The following is a 23,045-nucleotide window of genomic DNA, read 5'->3' as shown; positions in this document are numbered from 1 at the left end:
TACTCTAAAGCGTCAATCGTTTGAGTTATTTGTTAAAAAGGGTTGCAAGAAGGACATGGAAGGAGTTATTATCAATTAATTTATATTCAGTCTTGCCCGTCAAGTACAGATACAGTGCCCCGCTGCATGAACCGTTGGACATTTTCAGATTTACACCCTCTACCATGTCTTTTGATGACAACCCGTCACCTTTTTAGTACGCTCACAGTATTAAATACACCCGCCATGCCCTGCGCTAAATAGCCCAAGAAAGATAAACCGAAACAACAAAGTGCCAAGCAACATGAAAACTAAATCTTAAGTCACGCTCAGTCTCACAAAAACGGACACCACCCAATATACATTGCCGTCAAGTTCCTCGGATCGATGGCCTGCTTTATCAGCTCCTCCACCTGCCCCTCGACTCCCAGCGGGATGCTCTCCTCTGGCAACAACCCTTTGACTTTGCGCCTGATGCTCTCCACGACGCTGTGCGGGTTAAGCCTCACCGTGCCGTGCCCACCCACCCGGTCGCGCTTCTTGTCCCTCTGAAGGTCCAGCGTCGGGTCGTAGATGAAAGCCTCGAGAATCGTCATAAGCGTTTCCTCTTGTTGCCGGAGGATACTTAGAGTCAGCTCGCTGCATTTGCGAAAGGGACCCTCGTGTCCGTATATGCCCATGGCGGCCCTCATGTTGTGCGTCAGTCGGAACGGTACGCGCTCCGGAGTCGCAAACGTCAGGCCTTTGTCGAAGAGACAGTTGAAGTCAACGTGGAAGACGCCACCATTCCCTTCCTCAAGCAAAACGTTCTCGCCGTGCCGGTCTCCGAGGCCCAGGATTGTGCCCACCATGGACATGACCGCACAAGACCTCGTGTATTTGAGACGAGCAGCGAACCATGCCGATGGCTCCGGGAACTGTGACACGAACCATGATGGTAGCACCGCAGGGAACATTGCAAGGATCTGATCTGTGAAAACCTTGATGTTCTTACCATCTCCGGCTGCAGCATCACGCATCAGCGTCTGGATCTGCCCGTAGTTAGGGGAGATTCCTTTGGCCTTGTAGATGTTGAGTAGGATATCTCGGAGAGTCTTGAGTCCATCAACCCACTCAATGATGCCGCACTCTTCGTTCAGCGGTGTGACGGCATAGGTTCGGATGTACAGTCTCCTTCGACTACTTTCAGCATCGCGCTTCAGGGACCGGTTGATCATGCCGTTGAACTCCATCAGACGCTGGTCCGTCCGCAAGTCGTCTTTGGGCTTGACCAGCACCCCGTAGATATTGCCGTCCGACCCACGAGCCTGTAGCTTTCTCGGCTTGGCCAGCGAACTCAGAACTAAGACTTCGTCAAGGAACGAATCCAAAGTAATCAGATCCTGGCTAAAAGCCTTGTGCTTCCGAACATTGTCCGTCAGGGCTGGCAAAGTTGCCGTCAGAGTTTTCTCGATGGGAACTACCAAAGGACACGGCGTGCATTTAGAGTTGAAGCCTAGATCCCGGCTGAGACTGGCAACTGTTGTCCTGTTACTTTGGAAATCGCCATTGTTGCATGCTGTCAGAAGCTGTTCGGCCAGCTTCTCGCCCATCCGCATGAGCTGCTTCAAATCAAAGCTAGCACCCTCCACCCTCCTGCCGTTGCCAAATTTCATCAGCACCGAGATGATCTGGATAGCTCGATTGCGCCTCTCGGAAGGAATTCTTGAGGTCATTACGCCCAACAGACTCCATAAGGACTGTCGAGGATGCGCATCGATCACTTTTACTATGATTGATTGCAGGAGCTGAAATACTGCCGGGTGGGGGTGGGCTATTCGTGCTACAATCTGGGGAAGTGCCGTGTAAAAGATGTATGCTGGCATCTTTTGCATGTGTTTCGTAAGGTATTTGTGCAGCTCCTCTAGCTGCTGCTTGCGCCGCTGATACAATTCGCGCGACAGCGACACCTTGCCCTCCGGTGCCTTATCTACTCGAGCTCCGAGCTCTAGCCACAGAGTAAGGATCCGCGGTAGGGTCTGGTAGAGGTACTTTGTTCCGTAATTAAGAGAACGAATGTAGTTCTCAATGACCAGCTTGGCCGTTTCACCACTCAGGTATTCGTCGCTCTGGTCGTCAGGCTTGAGTGCCTCTTCCGACTCGAGCACCTTCTTGTAGTGGCGGCCAAGGTAGTAGTGGCCCTTCTCCCACTGCGAGTGTGTTTTTGCCGCAATTTGGAATTGCTGGCGAAGGGCACTGGTATGGGTCTGGCCGGCAGACTCTTGCCATTTCGCCAGTAGCAGGTGTGCTTGGGCGGTCTGGAGCTTCTTCTCTGATTCGGGATTTTTGCTCGATGTGGGTGGGACGGAGCCCAGACCGGGGCCTACAAAGTTGTTGCCTTTGATGGCGCTCTGCAGGACCTGGATGGCTTTGCGGTGGTTGCCCTCTTTCCACAATAATCTGGCGTTGTCGATTGTGGCCAGTCCATCTCCTAAACGGTGTGCATGGAGTACTGCATTGAAAGACTGATGCATTGATCCAGCTTTCCTTGCTAGGCGCGCACTTGTCAGCCAGAGCGAAGATATGTCGCCATCGCCAAAACCAGGGCGCATTAACTCCATTGCCGCCCTTCTGATGCCCAAAACATATTGCTTGTCGTTCACATAAGCACCAATGACCTCTAGACGACGATTAAGTGTTGTCAACACATCTTGCTGGTTCACAGTGTCGCCATCAGCAACCCCATGTTTTTCTGCGATGAGCTCTAAGTCCGCAAGTACGTGTGCCTTCAGCATCGCATCGTGAGAGGCTTGCAGGGAAGAGGTAGTTGACCATGATAGCGACCAGCCAACTCTGTCCCTGAGAAGCTGAACGTAGCCATGGAACTGGTCACGGCGTCCTTCTCGCAGACAAATAAGGGCTTGGCCAATTCCGAGGTTGAAAACCTCAGTGGTATCACCCGCGTTATATGAGGCCAGGTACTTTTGCACTGTCTCCCATCGGCCTGTTGCCCATGACGCTTCTACGGCGAACGGAGCGATCCTATTAATCGTGGTTGGTGTTGTCTTGATGCCTTCCACGTAGTTCAGTAAAACATCTACAAAGGAGATGTAACTGGTTAGCTGCGCCGCAGTTGTATAAAAAAAGCATATAAATTGACGTTGCCATGTTCATCTTACCGTATTGCCCAGATTCCTTGAGACAGTTGAGGAGGTCAAGCTGAGCATCCACATTCCCAGGCTCCTCCGCCAGCTGTATTTCGTACCATGACTGTGCCTGTGACCATCGACCTGCTTTTCGGTGGCTCAGAATCTGCTGATTGAGATCGACCACGCCTAGGCTGGCCGAGATACCCTCCAGACCATCTGGTTCATCGATTTGCGTATATATGAACTGCAGCTCTGACATCAAACGTGTTGTCTCGTCTGGGTCAGCCTTGGCGTTGTCCCGCATCTTGGCAGCGTGTGGCTCGAGGTGAAACAGAGCCCTTGCATACTGTCCGCATTCCATGGCTCGTCTTGCAAGAAGGTCAGCCGGTATTGAGTTGATAAGCTGCTCTACTCTCCGTATTGCTTCACGGCTATGACTGTCCTCATGTTTGGTTTGCGCTTTTCGTGCCTGTAGCCATCTCATTGAATAATCTAAAACCCGGAAGGCCGCCTGTATCGTGGTAGCAGAGTTAGCAGGTGTTCTTATGCAAAACAGACCGCCAGAAAAGAGACACCAACCTCGCAATACTGCTTCATGTTATCCCGCTCCGCGTAAGAGGCATTGTCTGGCAGCTCCAGTTGCAAAATGCCCTTCAACTCGCCGAGCACGTTCTTGCGGTCTCTCTGAACCGTGTCATCCCCAACCACTATATGGACCACCAGATATGGAAGCAGAAATTCGGAGACGATCGGATCTTTCACTTTGATGACACGCCGCAGCGGTTCAAACAATATCTGCGCAAAAGGATTCTGGCCCTTGTGCAGTAGGTCGAATACGAACGTCCGGAGCCAGTTGGCATACGGCTTGTTGGGGCGGAAAAGAGGATACTCAATATTGCCAGTCGCTATAGCGTTTACGCGGTACCGAGAGCTCATGAAGGGCTGCAGTACTTCTCGTACGCTCTCGGGTAGCGTCAACCACTTCTGGTATATATGCTCGCCTTCACCCCCTCTGAGTGCGTAGGCTGTCTTGAAGTCGGTCCTTTCGAGAAGCTCCTGCATGACGTAGGACAAGTAACCTTGAAAGCTGGTGTCGGTCGCTGAAAGAAATGCCTTGACCAATATCTCCTCTAGCACGAACAAGACAAAATCGGTAGTTTCGCCAGCATCCTCGAAATTTCTAGCGACAACGAACTGGCGGCTCTCTCGAACGGTTTCCAGTCGATTTGAATCAAGACAGCCCACGTTCCCAAGGCACTGAACACATAGCCTACTGATTTCGAGATGGACGCCGTTGTACCTGGCCGAGCAATCGAGCAGAGCCCGCATTAGAGTAGTGGCCGAGTTGTCAGGCTTCTCACTGATAGCCGATGTCTGCAAGTAGGACTGATTCGTGCGCAAATAAGGTGACAGCTCCTTGAGGGCTTGAAGAACAACGCCGGGGTTTTCGTTCCCGATCCTCTTCGCGAATATCAAGAAGGCCTCTCTAGGGTTCAGGGGAGTCCTGAGAGAGTTGAGACGAGCTTCGACATCAGCAAGATCGGAAAGCTGGGCAAAAGATGGCAGCTCATAGATTTTTGCCTTGAGCATATCTTGGTTGTTGGCGAGAAGGGAGTCCAAGATCTCCTGGCAGACGGTTTTGGTTATTTCATCGAAAAGTTGCCAATATTGCCCTATAATGAAGAAAGTGGTTTCCAGCAAAGCGTCGACGTCGTCATCTTCGAGATTCGTGAGCAGCACGGCCCAGCAGGACATGGCCGCGGATCTGAGCTCGTCGTATGCCAGGGCGGTAAGTAGAACTGCAGTGATCTGGCAGTCACAAAGATCAGCTATACGCAACACGCAGACATATCCCAGCTGGAGGGTTGGCTGTACTTACTTGGGGCCTGGCAATTCTGATGAAGAAACGACATAGCTTGATCATTTCCTCCATGGCTCGAAGGGATCTTTTCCTCTCATGAACGGGGTAATGTGTGGAGGAACTCTCCTTTAGGGTTTCAGCGATAGTTGCTGTCAAGCCTAGCGCATGGATTTGGAGATACCGAGCAACCATAGCCCTTTTCTTCTTATACTCTCGCTTCAGATGGTCGTCAAAGGTAAGCTCTGCCATGAGCAACAGAGCGGAGCGGGCCTATACGTTGCGACAAGTATCAGCATGGGACAAGGTGCTCTGGGGTTTGCTGACAGGCCACAGAATACCCACACGAGTTTTCTTCTCTTCGTTGCCTTCACCTGAATCTCGCAGGATTTCTAGCACCGTAATGACAGGGTCTGCCGCAATTAAGGCAGCAAGTTCTGTATTGTTGAAGTGGGACGAAATTTGCCGTAAGCTACTCAAGACAAACTCGTGTGTGTCAGGAACATCTTGGACAAGTAGCAATGCAAGGATGTAGCCAAGGTTGTTGCAGTCTAGAATAGGCTGCCACGCAGCTTTCTCGCCACGAGCCTCAGCGATCTTTTGTACAATCTCCTTCTTCTTGGTCAAGACAAGCCATGGCAAAGCGTACTGCTGAATCGAAAGCAAGTGATCCGTGACGCTGATTTGAAGGAGCTCTGCGGTAAGCCGTGTGGTTTGAGGCCTAGAGATCATGTCTTTGACGGTTGAGAAGGCTATACTCCTCCAAAATGGGTCGAACAAGCGCCGGGGTGTTGTTTTACGAGCAGCCACAAGGTTCAATATCTAGTACAATGCGCCATCTGTCAGTTGCACAATCATGTAAAGAACACGCAAGAGGCACACTTACTTCGTTGAAAGCGAACGCCGAAACCATTGTATTGCTGTGCCCCAAAAAGTCGAGTAGTTTGACGAGGACTAGGCTCAATCCTTCATCAGACACAATCCTGTGAAGCGTTAGCAGGATGTGAGGCAGGGCAACAAACGATGGAAGCAATACATACACCCCAACCTGGCCCCATGCCATTATACACGTTTCGTTTAGGTGGGCAACGTTCTTGTCAGAAAGACTCTTCAGAAGACCAAGTGCAAGCGACTTGTTCCGCGCGACGAGGTCCCTGGTCCCCGGTGTTGCTGTTTCGGAATCCTGCAAAAACACGGACAGGGTTCTCCTAAATTGCATACGATCAGCCTCTGTAGGCATGTTTTATATCAACCAACAAACCAGGTTTGCACTTACCCAGCCGCAATACGCAATTCTCTTACAGAACTGTTCAGTGACTGAAGGCACCAATGACCAGTCACCGACTTTTCCAAATCCAGGAGATCGGGGTCTCTAGTATGCGATGCTACTTTCCTCAAGGCCATCATGGCCACAACTCTGGACTTCTTGGAATTGGTTAAAGACGGTAGCTTGACGATTCGCCCAAAGACCTTGGCAACCATAGACTTTGCGCTAATGTCGAGACACAATGGTGTCTTGCGCCCCCTGTCATAGACTGAGCAAAATTTACAGTGTACATTTTGCGTGTTCGAAGGGCTGCTGGTGGTGGTCAGGGTATTGTCGGTAGCACAGGATATAGAGGCAAGCAGTTCGAGGACTTGACAAGCCTGGTGCTCATCGAGTGAGGAGAAGCCGTTCCTGAGAAAGGTGAACTATGAGCATGCGTGGCTTTATTGATTGTTAGGATATACCGAGAACTCACGATATAAGACTCTCAAGCAAGGTGTAGTCTCGTAATTCATCCGCATTGAAGATTCTGCAGATAGAGTCTAAGAGGTGAGGTAGGAATCTAGGCTCTGCTGAAAGTTTCCTGCGCTTAGCCGATGGCTGAGATGCACCGGCAGGTTGTTCATAAAGCTTTAGCTTTGCAACACATTGCCTGAGTGTTGGTTCGACAAAACTGTCGAGCTGGACGCCGGCGTGGAAGCTCTCTAGATCTGTACTAGAGGTCGCGTTGTTCAGGAGGCTTATGCAATGCTGGAGCGGGATTTGTGTCAGTACGTAAACTTGCCTCGCTCTGGCTAGCAGATATCGGTCTCAAAACTCACCATAATGTCTGTACCAGGTCCAAGTTCATTGATCTGTGAGGACAGTGCGCCCAATGGGTTGAGTATCTGCGAAAAGGCAAGCCGGCTAATTGGTTTGTATCTAACTGCAGCATGACTGATGTAGACAAGAGCAAAACTAAAGACTTTCCTGGCCGCTATACCATTGTCATCGGTGGCGAAGACCTCTGAGGCCGGTTCCAGCAGGCGGCCGCACAAAAGAACCAAGACACTAAGCGCTTTATAGTAGAGGTCGCTGTTTGCGGCATGCGATGGGGTGTATTGAGACGCTATCAAATCCACAAGGCATTGTATAACGGCGACCGACTGAACATCCAAGCCGATTGCATAGCTTTCATGCACGCCGTAGTACGACTGCAACGAATCGATAAGCCATGGTATGGTTTGTTGGAAAGGTGAAGCAAGAGCCAGTTCAGGTTGACCGGTCGATGCGACGGCGCCGCATATTGTGCGAAGTACGGACCATGCGTTTCCAAGTGCATGTTTCACGGTAGCTACCTTGTAGGTGCAGTCCTGGAAGGACGCGTCTGGCAAGAAATCTTTCGTTGGTAGTTTTGAGGAGAAAGAAGATTTTACACTGAGAAGGGGAGATTCAAAGAGGTGGCCGAGAATAGCTAGTTGTGCAAGTTAGTATTCCGTCGAGATCCAAGAGGCTCATAGACAAAGGACACTCACAGTCAACACATCCTTGGAGGTAGCGCAGAATCCCGGCAGTATGGCCCCACAAATCGCAGTGCTGGTTCGCAGTAAGCAAAATAAAACGGCAAAGCTCCTCGATGGGACGTGCCAATGCGGAAGCCATCTCCATGCCTAGAAGCCTCAAGACCCTCGGCAAGATCCAAAGCCACAGAGGCTCGCTCTTGCGGAACAGAAAAGTGCCCTCCTCCGCGACGTAAGCCAGGACAGCAGGGGTCTCGCGGATGGTCATCTTGAGGAAGTTGACTGCCTTGAGGGTCTCGCCCTCAAGCTGCTCGATCTGAGCACGCGAGACGAACGGGTCGCCCCATTTCAAGCCGTCGAGCGAGATGAGTCCAAACACGTATATCAGCATGTGGTTGTGCTCGATGCGATCCTGAGCCGTCTTGAGCAGCTCAGGATCGTTTTTTATACGCTCTATTACCGGCAGAAACTTCTGCAGCTCGGCGGTCTCGTCTGCAGCACGGGAAGACCGCACCGAGGCAGAAAAGTTCTCGACGAGCTGCGCGGCCAACGTTGAGGGCGGCGGCTGGTTGGGTGCCTGTGGAGGCGCCATGGCTGCCGGGATTTTCCGCTCGACCGGCGCGACTCGACCAAACGACTCTGGAGCCATTCTGCAGCCCTCATATGCTTATGGGAGAGCTGGTGGACGGCAGTATACAGAGCGAAACTTGTCGCGGGGTAGATCTGACTGACGAACGTGGAATGAACAAGTCTGGCGCCGTCCGATAACTTGGACGCGCCCTTGGGTGTACGCGCAGTCACGTGAGCCCATTAAACTTCTTTGTACCAGCGGGTCCTTGTAAATGCGTCACGGTGGGGGCCCCACTCTGGCCAGAAGCTGGAGATCAGTCTCAGCGCGACGCAGCCTTGCATGTTTTCTAGGTTGATAGCCGCATACATCGGTCGATTGTACCAATGTAAGAGATAGCCTAGGGAACAACATCGTGCACAGTGCTACGATACGGGCTTTTCTTTTCAACGTCAATCTAGATTTTATTCTCAAAGACCGCAAACTCCACGACAATGGCCATATTTTCCAACAAGAAATTCCGCGGCGCGGCGGACGCAAACAAGCTAGGCATCAAATACCGTACCGCCATGCAGAAATACCCGTTCCTGCTCTTCGGGCTGCCTTTCATCAGCATCATAGTAGCCGGATCGTTCGTCCTCACTCCCGCCACCGCCATCCGATACGAAAAGCACGACCGCCGGGTCAGGCAGATGACCAAAGAGGAGGAGCTGGGACTGGGCAAGGACAGGAGACAGGTCGACATCAGGGAGGAGTACTACGTAAGGCAAAGACAAAAAGACTGATGTACGTGTGTGACTCCTTGATCGCTGACAATCTTTGCTATTGGCAAACCAACAGAGGCTCGCGGCCAAGGATCTCGATAACTGGGAACAAAAGCGGGTGGAGCGGTTCAAGGGCGAGAGCGACGGCAAGCTATGATAGGTGCCAACAAATTCAACACCACATGCGTATGCGTGGAGCAACGGATGGCTCCCAAGTCTTCAGCGGGAGCCAATAGATGATGTCGCCGCCTGATGGGCGCATGTCAGACATTTTACGAGCAGATCCCATCCCTTAACCCAGGACGATCAGTTGGCAGTGCTGTGCCGCTCCAAAACGCACGCCGAGTTGGCGGGGTTGAGAGCGTTGTCTCATTGAAAGCGAAAGGACAGCTGTTGCATGTCGATCGACACGTCTTCTTTCGCGACCGGTTTTTCTCAGCAAGTTCCTAGCAAGGTCTTAGCGGATTTTTCTTGGAACTTTTTTTTTTTATGTGGCGCCCCTGGCAAGCCTTTGAGGCCTTGTCAGCCACGGGCAGTTATGCTTCGGCCGTGTCGTTTTACGTTGGTTATCAGGTGTGCTACCGTACTTATTTTGCCATTAAACAGGCACCAAGCATATTTTCTTTGAGATTCCAAAGCTATAGCCCAGGCAACCAAGGTACTCAACAAGGTCTTGAAGTCTCGCCTAAAGCGGTAGTTATCTTACCCCTGAGCTGCAAGGGTGGGAACAAACTTTGTTGTTTCCCGTCGCCGAACCTTCGGGGTCTAATTTTCTGTAACAAGTCGAGGAACGCGTCAACGTGGTGTGTGTTTTACTGTAACCCGAAAAGTCTGGGGGATCACCAAAACACTAGTCATAAACTTTGAAGGTCCGAGGGATTGTCCGCGAGGCAGAGTCACGGGCGGTCTCGGGCGGCCGCGGCCGGAATGCAAATGACATCCAATCATACCGCGCGTGGCACCTGGGTACCTTTCGTCCCTCGTCGAAATTCAAAGACACTTTTTACTTGCCCTGCGAAGCAATGTGACGGTTTGTTGTTTTATTTTATCGCGTCATTATTCATGCGTCGACACGTATCTTGGCGTCCTTGGAGCACAAGTCGCATTTAGATAGATGTTTGGCATGGCTGCTGTTGATCGAAAACGTGTATGGCAATCGAGAGAACAACCCACGAGCCTGCTCAGCTATCACCACCGGTTCATTAGTAGCGTTCTCGGTTTCCAAGATTTTGTCTATCAGCTGTCGAGTAGGGCTGTGAAAAGAACAAGGTAAAAGGCATTTTGGGGAAGGAAAAGTGCGGGTGCAATGTCGGTGTGATGCTCAGGCAAGATACTATTGTGGATGTTGGTGGCTAGCTGAAGAGGAAGTAGTATAGTTTTGTCTAGTTCTGTGCCCGGCTCGCTGCCGGAAGCGCAACTCCTCTCGGCCGGCCCCCTGGTTTGTGTTGTGTCGGCCAAGTTCCGTATGGCTTCCAATAGAATAGCATCTCGCTTCGCCTTGCGAGTTGGACCTGCGCTAAGGACGATGGGGCGCTATTTTAGCTCAGTCCCAGGTACAACAGAGTTGTTTGATGGTTATTACCAAGTACCTACGCTTGGTGCCAAGTCTTTTTTTTTTCGTTTATTCCCAGGCTTCAATCAACAAACTCTTTTTTTTTTGGTTGTTAAGCTAGTTTAGCCCTGATAGGATAAGCGAGGGGGAGCAGCAGCAGCAGCGGAAAACTGAGCAAAATACTGACTTTTGAAACTACTCGTGTCAAAAAAATGGCGAGAGGTGTGTATAGACGTGGCCCAGTTTGAAGCTTCTCGTGCCACATTTCTCGGGCTCGCGTCGCGGCAATTATTTTAGCCCGATGTATGAACCCACCACAATTCCGTACCTGACAGCTTACCACGCAGGTCCCCCCCTGACTACCCGGAAGTTTTTTCAGTCCAATTGGGAGAGGTGCAGGTGGTGGGAACATCGGACGTGCAGGAACACAGTTTTCGTACCTGATGAACTTGCGTTTGCCCCAAGATGCCCGCATTTAAGTCCCACGTTATCAAAAAAAAAAAAATGGTGGGTGTGGGAATTTTTTTCGATATCACATCTTTTTTCTGTCAAGCAGCTGACCTCTACCTCGTACTAGCACCGCCTGACCAAGGCACCACAATCTTACCACAAGGCATTATAGGGATTGAAATCAGTCACTTGTCTGTTTTATTTTTTATTCTTCTGCCCACTGCCGCCTTTCAAAATCTCTTGAACTTGCATCGTCAGACCGAAAAGCAAAACGTTCGGGCCGCGCGAGGCTTCCGTATCTTTTCTGGATTGCTCCGGACATTCTGACGTGCTTTTCCAATTCGTTCCTCTTTTCACGGTCATGTGAAGCTATTAAAATTAGGTGAATGCAGCCCCAGTTGCCAAAAAAGCCTGCCGAACAAGCCGACCGTAACCCGCGTGGAGAGGAAAAAAGAAAGTGGGGACTTGCTTTTCGATAGCTTCAAGTTTATCTAAAGCTAACAAGGCAACGTCGCACCGCTACCAAACATGCTAAGCCTTGGCGACTAGGGAAGACAGAGTCGAGGATATGGGCCTCGAAACAAAATAAGAATGAGTGTTGGAGTGCATTAAAGAATTTCCCATAGGAGGGTCGGATATGTCCCTAGAAACAAGTCTACCTTGATTAGAGTCCTCACACTTGCGTAATATCGTCAATGCTCTGCCATGCCGGGCTCATTGGCGATGATGCTGATGATGTTGTCCAAGGCTTAGGTACGGATATGGGGATGGGGGACATCTCGATGTTTTTTTTGTGCGAAGGATTTAGGTCTTGGACGGGTGGCGCTTGGTGGCTGCTCGACCAAGGCACAAGCGGCCTGAATGCCAGCCTATCAATGGGGGGGGGGGCCAATTCGAGTATACTCAAGAATAGAAATTGTACTAGCGGGCTCAGTGGCCCTGGTTGGGCAAAGATCGGTCAGGTATTACCGTATCGTCCAAATCGTCTCAAGTTTTGCCATTGGCGTAAAACACCTGGGGATAGCCAGGATGTGATATTACCGGCATGCTGCTGCGCAAAAGCCTCGTGTGCCTGGATAGTAATTACCTATTTAGAAATAGTTAGAATAATAACTACATAACCTAGGTACGCAAAGGTACGGTAAATTATGTACTGTATCTATTATGTGCCTTGCATTTTTTTGCCTGCTTTTCACATTGGAGAATGTGGGAAGCACCAGTGGCAAAGCTGTTTCATGGCATCTTGTTCGGGCTTGCCCATTGGGCGAAGCATGAAAAACAATGATGTATACGAGATCCTGTAGGTGGGCAGATCTCTTGTTTCGGTCAGGGTTTGTCATGAACCGTCTTGACGGTGTAAGCAAATCACGAATCCTTTCCTTTCATTCCGTTGGACGAGAGAGATGCCCAATCATGTTTGCCCGATGCGATTCTGTACCTACGATGAAAGAGAATGAATTCAACAATCCATCATACTTGCATGCTACAAGTCGGACAGTTGGTCATTTAGTCAATGAATCATCGCCGACTACCCGAAGGATGGCGGGGAGGGGATCTCATCGTGGTCCGTAATAGGTACTGTAGTAATTAGGTGCAGGCATACAGACTTTGCATGGGTTTTGCACACGAACCGTACCGTACGGTATATGCTGGAGCTCTCACTCCGTCCGAACGCAGACGGGGTTTAATAGTGGTGTACCCTAGAAAGCTCTTTGATCTTTTGCTTTTGCTTTTCAAGCGCCCCTGTCCCTGACCGCCAACCCCTGTCCTTGAACGCCACCCTTGTCCATCCCATTTTAAAGCGGGCACAGCGTGGCAGGGCGAAAACTTGCAGATACCCAAGAAGCAAAAATAAAGAGGGGGAAAAAATACAATACCTAATGTTTGGACGGGAAACGACAAATTGCCCTGTTTTGTCACTCGTTAGCCGTGCCGTTTGCTTCAACCTGATGAGTTTAACCACGAAAATGGAGAAATGTGAATTGACTTGAAACGGACGATGAAGTCTGGATGACAGAACGTCAACCTCTCACGTAACGTATTGCGCACTGTTGTCGTCTCCCTTGGTCTTTTTTTTTCTTCTTTCTTTTTTGTTCCGTTCTTCCAAATTTCTAATTTTTTCCTTCTGCCATCCATCCCCGCTCTACCTTGGCAAGCGAGAGAGAGGTAAGGTGTAGATCATTAGCTGCCCCAGTCCCCATCGGACGCCATGGCCCCCCTGTTCCAAAAGGTCTTACCAGATGACACAACGCGCAAAGCACGGCTCAAATGACGTATTGTTATTTTTTGCAGCTTCTACAAAGTACAAGGCTATCTGCTTTCCTTCACCAACTTGGAAACACATAACGAAAACGAGATTCCTATAATGGAAATTTTCCTTGGGACGGGTACAGATGTTTTGGGTAGACAATATCTCTAAAAAGAAGCTTGGCAGAAGATTCAGCCCGGTCAGGGGAGTTGAAAGCAAAAAAAAAACAACAGAAAAAAAAAGTTTATACCTATCAGGGTCACCGCGAAGAAGCCTATTTCCGAGAAACCCCGATGTTTTCCACGTTGGGTATTAACGCGCCAACTAAGTACCTAATCTAGTATAGGCTTAGGCGGGTCTTGGGTGGGTGGTGCAGGTACTTTTCGGATTCGGTCGTCTTTTCCGAGGCTTTTTGCACACCTTGAGTTTCCGCGCAATTCTTTTCGTTAGGCTTAATTGACTGGCGGAGCGGGCGATCACGCTGTCATGATTGATTGACTGACTGACTGGTTGACTGCATGCATGCGTGCGTGCGTGCGTTGCTGCAAATCAAGGCACGTCCCGTTCTGCACGGATGGCCTTTGGTCGTTTATTTTTTTTTCGTTTGCTTTCTCTCGTTTGTTTATCAATCGACGTCAAGTTCGAGGCTTCGAGTCAATAGGCGTTTTGCTTGTGCACCTTGTAAGGCATCTGAGCAACAACAACAACGACAGAAAAACACCGTGCTTCGCCCCTACCTTACGTACATGGCGCGATCAATTCCCATACCCGAAGATCGAAGATGCCGTCCGTTGCTTGCTGGTGCATTCCAGGACCAGGCCCGCTCTGTAAAATTTTTGATTTTTTATGTATTATTCTTTTCATCATGTCAGTGTCACCTCTTTCTTTCTTCCTCTCCATGTGGGGTACCTGATGATGGGCTTGCCAAAGACGCACTTGGTGGCTTACGACGTATACTCCACTCCTCCCGGGCTTCGCACCCCTGCAGGGCAGGCATGCATGCCATCCATTCAGCACGCCGCACCCCCTCTCTTTCGACTCACACACCCTTGCTTTTTCACTACCGAATTTCCCGGCGCTGCGGTTAACTTGGAGGAGAAGAGCAAGATTAGACTAGGATGGATACTCGGCTCCGATCTACTTGCACTCCCTGCTTTTTGCACGCATGCATACATACATATATCATCATAGCCTCCCCACCCTCATTCGGCTATGGTTCCTCCTTGGCTTCTTCGCTTGGAACAGAATATCCCATTACCAACAACCAGGTTCCTTTTCTCCATTTATACCACAGGGAGGATCAGCACTCCTTTCTTGATCCTGCCCGCCTTTTCTCTCTACGAGTAACTATATTCCAACTACAAAGGCCAAGCCCATCGCCGGCGGTCACCCACACTCCTTTTCGGGGGAGTAGAGTGAGAGTGAGAGATAGAAAAAGAGGAGGGGAAACACACATTCACTATCTCCCTCCAGTTTATCAATCATGACCAACCTTCCTCACCAGGATCAGCATCGTCACCACAGCATGCTCTCCCAGGCCGGCCACCGACTCCTCCGCAAATGCAGGAGCGAGAAGAAGCTCCGCATCAGCCCACCCATGCACGTCCGCAAAGACAGCACCGCCAGCACCTCATCCTTCAGCTCAGAGGCGTCGACAGCAGCAAGCATATCGACCCCCACTCACCACCACCACTCTCGCTCACCGAGTGACCACGAGAGGCAGTCATCCGACTGGGACCCTCTCAGATGCCACCCGCCACTGGACGTCGACAGGTCCCCGTACATCCCCACGCCGCGGCAGGCACCGCTGCAGAGGGGGAGTGGCGGCGTTAACCACGACAACAACTACGACGATAACGACGACGACTTTGACCTACAGACCCCCGTGGCGGAGCACGACCTCGACGATATCATCAACCACTACGGCATGACAGCGCTCCGCCCACCACCACCCCTCGCCAACCGTCGCCCGCTCTTCCAGCGCATGAAGACGGCCGAGATGGACATCCACGAGGGTTTTGACTTTGGCTTCGCCGCCGCCAACCGCGACGGCCACAGGCACGACCACCTGGCGGCTCGCACCACGCCTCCCCGGCCCCTGACCTCGTCTACCATGGGGTCGGACCACTCGGGGACCTCGTGGCTCAACCTCGACTGCTCCCGGGACAGCGTCCCCAGCGAGCTCCTGCCCTCACCCAGGAGCAGGCGGCCGCCCTCCACCCAGCCGGACACCCCGGCCCACCTGCTCAAGAGGGGCGAGTGGAAGAGGAGGGGTATCGTCTTCGTCTCCGAGACCGACAAGGTCACCGAGGAAGACTGCTTCGAGATCCCGTAAGAAGCAACTGCAAACAGCAAACCCAACCGATATTCTCTTTGAAACTCTTTTCTTGTATCTTGTCTTCTAATCACTTTTTTTGAGCCCTTGAGCACAATACCCCTATTACCCCTTTCGCGAACTTTCTTATGTTGGTCTGGTTTTAATATTTTAGCAAGCGTTGTATTCCCGGCTTTTCCAGCCGTCCTTTGTACCAACCTTTCCTTTCCTTTATAAAACAACACTCGCTACTTCTTATAGGACACAAACATGGCTTACTGCAAGGCGTTCATTTTTCAGGGGGACTATCACGTTGACGACTATATTGTATACAAATACCCAGGGCGGCTTTTTTTTCAAGACGTTTTCGAAGCACACGCTTTTTCCTGCTCTCTTCTCAATATCATATATCGGCATCTCGAACTTTTCTACTATTTTGAAACTGCCGTTGACACACTATAGTCTTTTTTTGTAACATCTAGTTCTAGACCTAGTTATAGTCTAGGCATTTTTCTCAACGTTGGGGCGTAGTCGGAAGCTGCCCCTCGTTTTTTGTTTTTTTTAGCTAGCAATGAAAAGAAAAAAAAAGTTGCACCAAAGCGGCTTAATTTCAAATCATCTCATCTAAACCTCCGACAGTTCCGTACACAAAAACAAACTGCCAAACAGATCCATCATCCGTGCTTCCCGTAGAACGATCGGGCTTGACGGGAATGACGTGTTTTTTATTTTTCCTCCTAGCCTTGGGGGGTAAGATAGCCGGTGGTTTATCACGTACTCCGTACAAAGAAAGTGCGAAGCTAAATTGGCTCGAGACGAACCGGCATATCATCCGTACACATAGTTGCACAGCTGACAAAAGGTTGTCGCATAAATACCTAGGCAGATGGTCACTTTGTGCAAGACCCGAAAAATAAAAAAAAATAAAAAAAATCCCAGCTTCGGCAAGGTGCCAAACACAAATAGGCCTTATTAAATCTCGTAATGTTTTGCAGCTCGTAAGCTGTTATCGAGTGTGGTTTTTGTCGCATGGTAGTTCGCCCAGATAAACATTGCCTCACAGACGCATTCTGTTGATATCTATTATGTTGAGGCGGTGGCTTGGCAGAAGGTTATAGGATGGCATCACGAAGACTGAGCACACGCCAAGCAGTCGGTCCCACCGGCCTGGACCTCATCTTTCGGATTGTGTGGCTAGAATTACGTGACTATGGTAAGGGCGTGAAGAAAATGACACCGCATAGCCTTTCATTCCGATGTTGACGTTTCAAAATTGGAGGCAGATAATAAAGCCGTCGCAACACACAATGCCTAGGTAGTCACAAAATCGATCTGATGTGACAATAAGATGGGCTCGAAGTGTTTTCAACAACTTGATCTGCCTGTCAAAGTTTAGAGCTTATTTTTGAGATTAGACAGCTATGTTTGTATTTGATGGGTTGCCCCATAATGCTATAATATGATGACAACAAAACTGCGAAATCGCTCTGGTGCACTGGTTCGATGACCAGTCACTGTGAGAGAATTGGGCGTGAAGGAATAGTCAGGGATGTCTCCAGGGTATTCAAGGCTCCCTCCACTTGTGCACTACAACCCTGCTCGCTGACCTCGGCACATGTCTCCAAGTACTGTTCAATGTGCAAGTAAATGTATAGATCAAAGCCAGCCAAATCATGAATATCAGTGAGGGGTCGTTTCTCGGAGATAGCTGCTAAAGAAAATTGATCTCGCCATTCCACCCTTCATAAACGTGGCCCAAGCGCCTTTGCAAAAGGAGAAACAAATGAAATGTATCGTATAAAATGCAATCACATGCGGACCAAAGACCCGCAATCCTTCTCAAGGGAAGATTCGCAGTCTCGTCTGTGTTTTGCTCGCTAGCAAACATGCAAATTTTAACGTCCACCGCCACCGGATTGCTGATTGAGACCAAAGAGATATCCAAGCTCTTGGTCACTAAGTCTCGCCAAGTTTTTGGCCTCGTCACCGTTCAGTGCCGCCTCGACGAGAGTGCGCTTTTGCTCCTGCAACTTGATGATGCGGTCCTCAACTGTTTCCTTAACAACAAGACGCTGGACATGTACCGAACGCAGCTGGCCCATCCGGTGCGCCCGGTCAACTGCCTGCATCTCAATGTACGGGTTCCAGAACGGATCCATGATGATGACTTGTGATGCTGCCGTCAAGTTGAGACCAGCATTGCCAGCCCGCAGCGAGACCAGCATGATGGTCGCGTTGGGATTGAATTGGAAATCTTGCACAGCCTTGTCGCGTGCGTCACGACCAAGGCTGCCGTCGTAGCGACACACCCGAAGCCCGAGGTCATGGCGGATTCCTACCTCGAGCAGGTCGAGCAGGCTGGTGAAGACCGAGAAGATCAAAGTTTTTTCTCCCTTCTGGCGGATTTCGCTAAGCAGCTGAGTGCACTTGCTGATCTTGGCTGATGTGATCCAGTTGTCGTCCAAGTAGTCAAAGTATCGCTTGCGAGAGGCTTTATTGCGCTTGGCATCCTTGCGTAGCTCAGCCAGCTGGTGAGGCTTCACCTCCTCCTTGGCCCTTTTCTTCTTCTTCGATGCCCCGTCCGACTTCTTAGCCTTGGCTTGAATCTTAGACTTCCTCTTCTTGGCAGGTCTCTCAGCAGGTGAGAGTTCTTCATCATCCGAATCCATGACCATGGGTGCTTTGCCCTTGCCCTTTGAGGGCTTAGGCTGAGATGGCAAAGACTCAGTATCGGAGCCTTGATCACTGTCACCGACAATGAAATCCTTTAGGTCGCCATTGTCGTCAACTTCATCTCCAGACTCTGTTTCAGACCCTGCTGTATCAGAGTCCGAGTCGAATCCCTCTTCTGACTCTTCATCGTCTTCCTGGGAGTTTGTCTCCATGAGCTCAGGCATGTGTATTTGCTTGAAGGTACCGTAGTTAACGACCTTCTTGGAGTCAATCTGGCCACGACACTCAGGGCATTTCGCGCTGTTGTTGTCTCCTGACCTTAGTTCCGAATTGCTAATCCATTGGGTAAGGCACTCGCGACATAGTGCATGACCGCAAGGAAGTACGATAGCCGGATCCTCAACAGCATCCATACAGATGGGGCAACTGAAGGCTTCGACTTCTTTCAGTCTGCGAACGACGTCGCTCGACATTGACTTTGCCAGCCCCAGCAGATGCTCCTCGGAAACCTCGGGATCCCCGGTATACTCCACGTCAGTATTGAGCTGGGGATGGCAAGCCGCCTGTCTTAGTCTCAGGAGTAGCACCAGCGCATGGGCGTAGTTCTTGCGAAGGGTTCCGCGTCTGATATATTTGTTGATCTGGTTTTGCGAGCTTGTCTCAAGGTCCCTGTAAAAGCTCGCCTCGTCCTCGGAGAACACGACATGAACGACCTCTTCAAACTTTGGTGGCAGTTCTAGGATAGGTTTTCCATTGATCTTGGATGTCTTTTCACGTCTCAGCATTATGGCTTTTAGAACAACTTGAAGTTGCTTGATGGCCTTTGCCGTGCGCGAGGCCATGCTACGATTTGTAGCTCCCTTCGGCGTGAGGCAACCAAAAGCCTACAGATGTGTAAGTCAGCCTTGGTCAAGAACATGTGGAGTTCAATAATATGACCGAGACTCACCGATTTGAAAGCAGTTGCCGAATTATAGGGTGCAATTCTTAGGAATCTAATCAGCGAAAAGAGCTCGTGGGCTCCATTCATCATCGGGGTTCCTGTCAAGCACCACCGATGCTCGCTTCGGAGTACAGACACGGCCTTCGCTGCTTGTGTGTTCTCGTTTTTCACACACTGAGCTTCGTCTAGGATAATCCGCCAAAACCGAGACTTGGAATGTAGCAGGGGACACTTCTTTTGCAGTTGTATGTCTTCTGCGTACTCTTCAGGCGTCTTCTTGAATTGAAGCTTGTACAGCTCCATGCGTTTAAACTCGGAGGCAAGGGTGCCATAAGTAGTCATGACTACATCGAACTTTCGAAGTTCTGAGTATGGCTTTTTATGGGCGCCGTGAAGAAGATAGACGCTCATCCCTTGGTCCGGCTTCAGTTTGTTGGCAATTTCAGCCTCCCATTGCTTGATAAGAGCCACCGGACCAATTATGAGATTGGTCTAAGCCAATGTTAGTAAAGAACAACCAAGTTCGTACCTGGGCATGCTTACCTTCACGTCTGAGTCTGGACTTGGACGCGACACCATGAGCGAAAGTGTTGACACAGTCTTGCCCAGGCCCATGTCATCAGCAAGCAAGCCACCCTTTTTGAGCTCATCCATCTCCATGTTCTTCATCCACTTCAACGCTAGCTGTTGATGCGGGAATAGGGGGAACTTCATCGCTTCGGGCGTCTCATCCACCTCGCCTTTAGCAAGATCCTCGTCCGGTCGAATGGACGCCAGCATGTCCCTGATGGCCTGCTCCTCTTTTTTGCGATAGTCGTCTGCCGGACTGTAGTATGGAGGAATCGTTCCGTTATAATCATCGTCCGAGTCCAAAAAATTGGCCAAACGTGATGGGAGTGGGTTACCCTTGCTGTCCCTGAGGTTGAGGTAATCGAAATTATTCGTCTGGTTAATGAGATTTCCAAGGCCGCTGAACGCAGACGAAACCATCGTCGATGCCGAACTCCAGGGGTTGAAAAGCCCGCCCTGCAAAGTTCCAGGGCGATGCATGTTGGCAACTCCTCTAGAGATGCTTGGTATCGCCTGGGCAGCAGAGGGGATCGCTGAACTGCCGAACGGGTTAGGTTGATTGGTCCAGGGCGGGGAGGATCCCATGTTTCGAGACGGCCGGCCTGGCTGCTGACGGGTCGAGGACCGGGGAGGCAGGTTATTCATGCGACGAAATTCGTCTTCGGAATCGGAGCTGACATAACCCCCCGGCATCCGTTGCTGCGTTGGCAAGACATGCCTAGTGGAAGAGGCACTCGGAGCAGGTCTACTAACTAGTTGAGTCTGGCTGTATGGCGAATTGTTTACTGGATCATAGCGTTGATACGGATTGTGAAAGGCGCGTGAGTGGTTCGCAGACTGGGCGCTTTTCTGCACATGCTTTTGGATGGTGGCATATATCTCGTCATCGTCCCTGAGTAAAAAAAGAAAAAAGATCAGTTATCACTCGCTATAGATTTGCCCTGCCCGATAGTTGATTATTACCCAGTAAGGTCGATGACATCTGAATTTTGGCCACGATTCGTTTTTGAGGGCGTCGCGAAAGCGTCATTAAGATCACGCGTTGGCGTTGTCATCCTCCCAGTTCGCTGAGACTTGGAAGTTCCCTCAACCGGCTCCGTCTTCAAGTGCGCATGGCCATTCACAAGCGTACTATAAGTCCGCTTACGGTTATTATCGACTCCAGAGCTATGCGAGCCGTATCCATGGCTGCCATTCTCAGGTACGAATAATTTCGGAGGCGAAGCCGGGTTTAAAGTCGAGGCTAAGGCCGAATATTAGTGGATTGTCCGCATAAAAGGGAGGAGTTGAAAGTAGTGGGGTGAGGCCAGAAGTGCTCGCGGATGACAGTTAGAGCTGATACCAAAAGCACAAGGTGTCACATACCATATGAGCCGCTGCCAACTCCATTTGCAGTAGCTATCGAGAAGTAGGTAAGCAGGTGTGAATTCTCAAGGTAGAAGGGTCAGATCTTACCAAAACTTTGCTCAGCAGCCCTCTTGGATAAGAAATATCTTTCCTTAGTTTTAGACATGCGGTCGCTCACATCATCGAAGCTTGCATTGGGCGCAAGAAGAGATCGAACGATAGCTTCAGTCAGGTTAACTTCGTCCTCAAAATCTTCATCGATGCAATCAACATGTTCTTTGACTTCTGCCACCGGGCCACCAAGGCGATGTAAGTTCTTAACTAGAGACTGAATTTTCCTTGATAATTCCAAGACTCGTTTGTCAAATCGATAGATTATGGCGTCAATCTCTGGCGTAAGCGCTGATGATACTGTCTGCCGAGTTTGCGATGTAGTGTTTATGGATGGTTCGGGTTCTAAAGGATGTTAGAATATATTTAATGATGTTTTCGGTGAAGGGAGATGTTAGTGACAAACCTCTCTTGGTATATGGAGAAACATAGTTAGAGACATGAGATGGCTGAGAGAAATGTTGAGATGGTTCCGCCTCTGTTTGGAAAGTGTCAGATAGGTACTTGATAAGCAAATTCACATGAGGGGCAGATGAAAGGTGATGTTGACGTGAAGAAAAGGTAAAGGGTTTACGGTGAGATGCCAAGAATAGTGCAGAAGAAATGAGTTCAAGGACAAGTAGAGGATATAAGCGAACCTGTCTTGGCCTGGAAAGAAGTTGAGCCGGAAGCGGTAGGCGCCCACCTTGCAGGGCTTTGCGACGTTTCCGGTTCTGCTTTGAGATGGTTGGTATCAGCACCAAAATTAAAAGATGGCATCCCACAGCAGGTAACTAACCTGGCTTGACATGTCGAGATGATGAGCCCTGGTTTCGCTGCATGAAAGACCGCTGATTCTGGAGTTCACGAAGCCGGTCCTTTGCTTTCTGGATTTCCTCGGGGTCCGCTGAGATGGATCCCATAGAGTTGTCATCCTCAAGAGAAGCGATCACAGCCAGCTGGAGATCTATATCGTTCTGTAGAGCGTCCATCTCGTCCATTGTGATTTGGACTAGGTGAGCATAAAGATTGAATTAGTGGGGACGCAGCGTGCCACCCCAAGCGTGCTTCCAGTCGCACGACTTGATTGCGCGAGGACGGTAAGACGCAAACTGCCGCAGTGCTTTGATAGTTGCTTCATCAAGCGATCGAATAGAGAGGCTGTAGAAGTTGATGGATACGCATCTATCTCCCTGCAAGTTTGGGTTTGCCACAGAATAAAAAAAATAAAAAAAAAAAAAAAAGATCGAGACCAGATGCTTATATGACAGCGGCGGTCCGCCCTAAGGTGGCAGCTGCCTGGCGTGGCGGGGTTCAGGCGAACGAATCCCCAAATTCGATCTGGCGTAACTGCTGAGGACTATTTTATCCAATCGATGGATTTGCGCGCCGCCTTACGTCTTGCACTTACCTGCCTTCAATTATGGTTCATGATAAGAGGGCGACCAATCCTTAAAGCGACAGGACTTTAGGGGCCTGCACCAGATGTGAGGAGGTCTTCGGTGCACAAAAGGAAAAAGTCCTTGAGCTGGGTGGCTTAATTCGGTGTAACTTTGACTGCGAGCCCTACCGTCCCTCAGTGTTGGTTGAGTTCGTCATCAAGATAGAATTAAGCACGGTCGCGTCAGCCGCGTCCCACAGGGAGAGAAGTTCGGCACAGTGCTAATATATGATTGCAGAAGCAGCGGGGCTAGACCTTCTCCGCTGCGAGTGCGGGATTGGCTGTGCCTGGCTGTATCCCCATATTGCCGGGGACCCTTGCCATGATGCCAGGGCGAGATCTTAGCTTGTTGGC

General features: G+C 50.2%; 4 protein-coding genes across 4 annotated transcripts; 2 read left to right on the top strand and 2 right to left on the bottom strand.

Moving 5' to 3' along the window:
• Window positions 1-57: 57 nt before the first annotated feature.
• MGG_02656 (protein kinase rad3) lies at window positions 58-8,459 on the bottom strand. The gene is made up of 11 exons (XM_003721078.1): window positions 7,747-8,459; window positions 7,054-7,685; window positions 6,708-6,982; window positions 6,242-6,643; window positions 6,006-6,173; window positions 5,852-5,948; window positions 5,311-5,787; window positions 4,987-5,238; window positions 3,687-4,916; window positions 3,138-3,618; window positions 58-3,055 (listed from the first exon to the last, which is right to left on the bottom strand). The coding sequence occupies exons 1-11, from the start codon at window positions 8,378-8,380 to the stop codon at window positions 315-317; spliced, it is 7,389 nt and encodes a 2,462-aa protein (XP_003721126.1). The 5' UTR covers window positions 8,381-8,459; the 3' UTR covers window positions 58-314.
• Window positions 8,460-8,793: 334 nt separating this feature from the next.
• On the top strand, window positions 8,794-9,220 carry MGG_02657 (cytochrome c oxidase assembly protein cox-16; the record flags this gene model as incomplete). The annotated part of the gene is made up of 2 exons (XM_003721077.1): window positions 8,794-9,060; window positions 9,140-9,220. The coding sequence occupies 2 exons, from the start codon at window positions 8,794-8,796 to the stop codon at window positions 9,218-9,220; spliced, it is 348 nt and encodes a 115-aa protein (XP_003721125.1).
• Window positions 9,221-14,505: 5,285 nt separating this feature from the next.
• On the top strand, window positions 14,506-16,272 carry MGG_12632 (uncharacterized protein). The gene has a single exon (XM_003721076.1). The coding sequence runs from the start codon at window positions 14,797-14,799 to the stop codon at window positions 15,646-15,648; it is 852 nt and encodes a 283-aa protein (XP_003721124.1). The 5' UTR covers window positions 14,506-14,796; the 3' UTR covers window positions 15,649-16,272.
• Window positions 16,273-16,976: 704 nt separating this feature from the next.
• Window positions 16,977-22,847, bottom strand: MGG_12631 (uncharacterized protein). The gene is made up of 9 exons (XM_003721075.1): window positions 22,050-22,847; window positions 21,910-21,984; window positions 21,678-21,749; window positions 21,269-21,616; window positions 21,179-21,211; window positions 20,777-21,056; window positions 19,787-20,705; window positions 19,250-19,735; window positions 16,977-19,184 (listed from the first exon to the last, which is right to left on the bottom strand). Exons 1-9 carry the CDS (start codon window positions 22,249-22,251, stop codon window positions 17,523-17,525), a joined length of 4,077 nt encoding a protein of 1,358 aa, XP_003721123.1. The 5' UTR covers window positions 22,252-22,847; the 3' UTR covers window positions 16,977-17,522.
• Window positions 22,848-23,045: the final 198 nt, after the last annotated feature.

The sequence above is a fragment of the Pyricularia oryzae genome, chromosome 7 (assembly GCF_000002495.2).
Source record: "Pyricularia oryzae 70-15 chromosome 7, whole genome shotgun sequence".
In the NCBI taxonomy this organism is placed as follows: Eukaryota; Fungi; Ascomycota; class Sordariomycetes; order Magnaporthales; family Pyriculariaceae; genus Pyricularia; species Pyricularia oryzae.
This window is presented reverse-complemented; position numbering and strand designations above follow the sequence as displayed.

Coding starts and splice junctions, on each gene's coding strand:
- MGG_02656 (XM_003721078.1), bottom strand. CDS start 8,380: ATGGCTCCAGAGTCGTTTGGTCGAGTCGCGCCGGTCGAGCGGAAAATC. Junction 5,788..5,851: donor CGGCGTTCGCTTTCAACGAA/GTAAGTGTGCCT, acceptor GCATTGTACTAG/ATATTGAACCTTGTGGCTGC. Junction 4,917..4,986: donor TCAGAATTGCCAGGCCCCAA/GTAAGTACAGCC, acceptor TGTGACTGCCAG/ATCACTGCAGTTCTACTTAC.
- MGG_12631 (XM_003721075.1), bottom strand. CDS start 22,251: ATGGACGAGATGGACGCTCTACAGAACGATATAGATCTCCAGCTGGCT. Junction 21,212..21,268: donor GGCTGCTGAGCAAAGTTTTG/GTAAGATCTGAC, acceptor ACTTCTCGATAG/CTACTGCAAATGGAGTTGGC. Junction 19,736..19,786: donor GTCCAGACTCAGACGTGAAG/GTAAGCATGCCC, acceptor ACATTGGCTTAG/ACCAATCTCATAATTGGTCC.
- MGG_12632 (XM_003721076.1), top strand. CDS start 14,797: ATGACCAACCTTCCTCACCAGGATCAGCATCGTCACCACAGCATGCTC.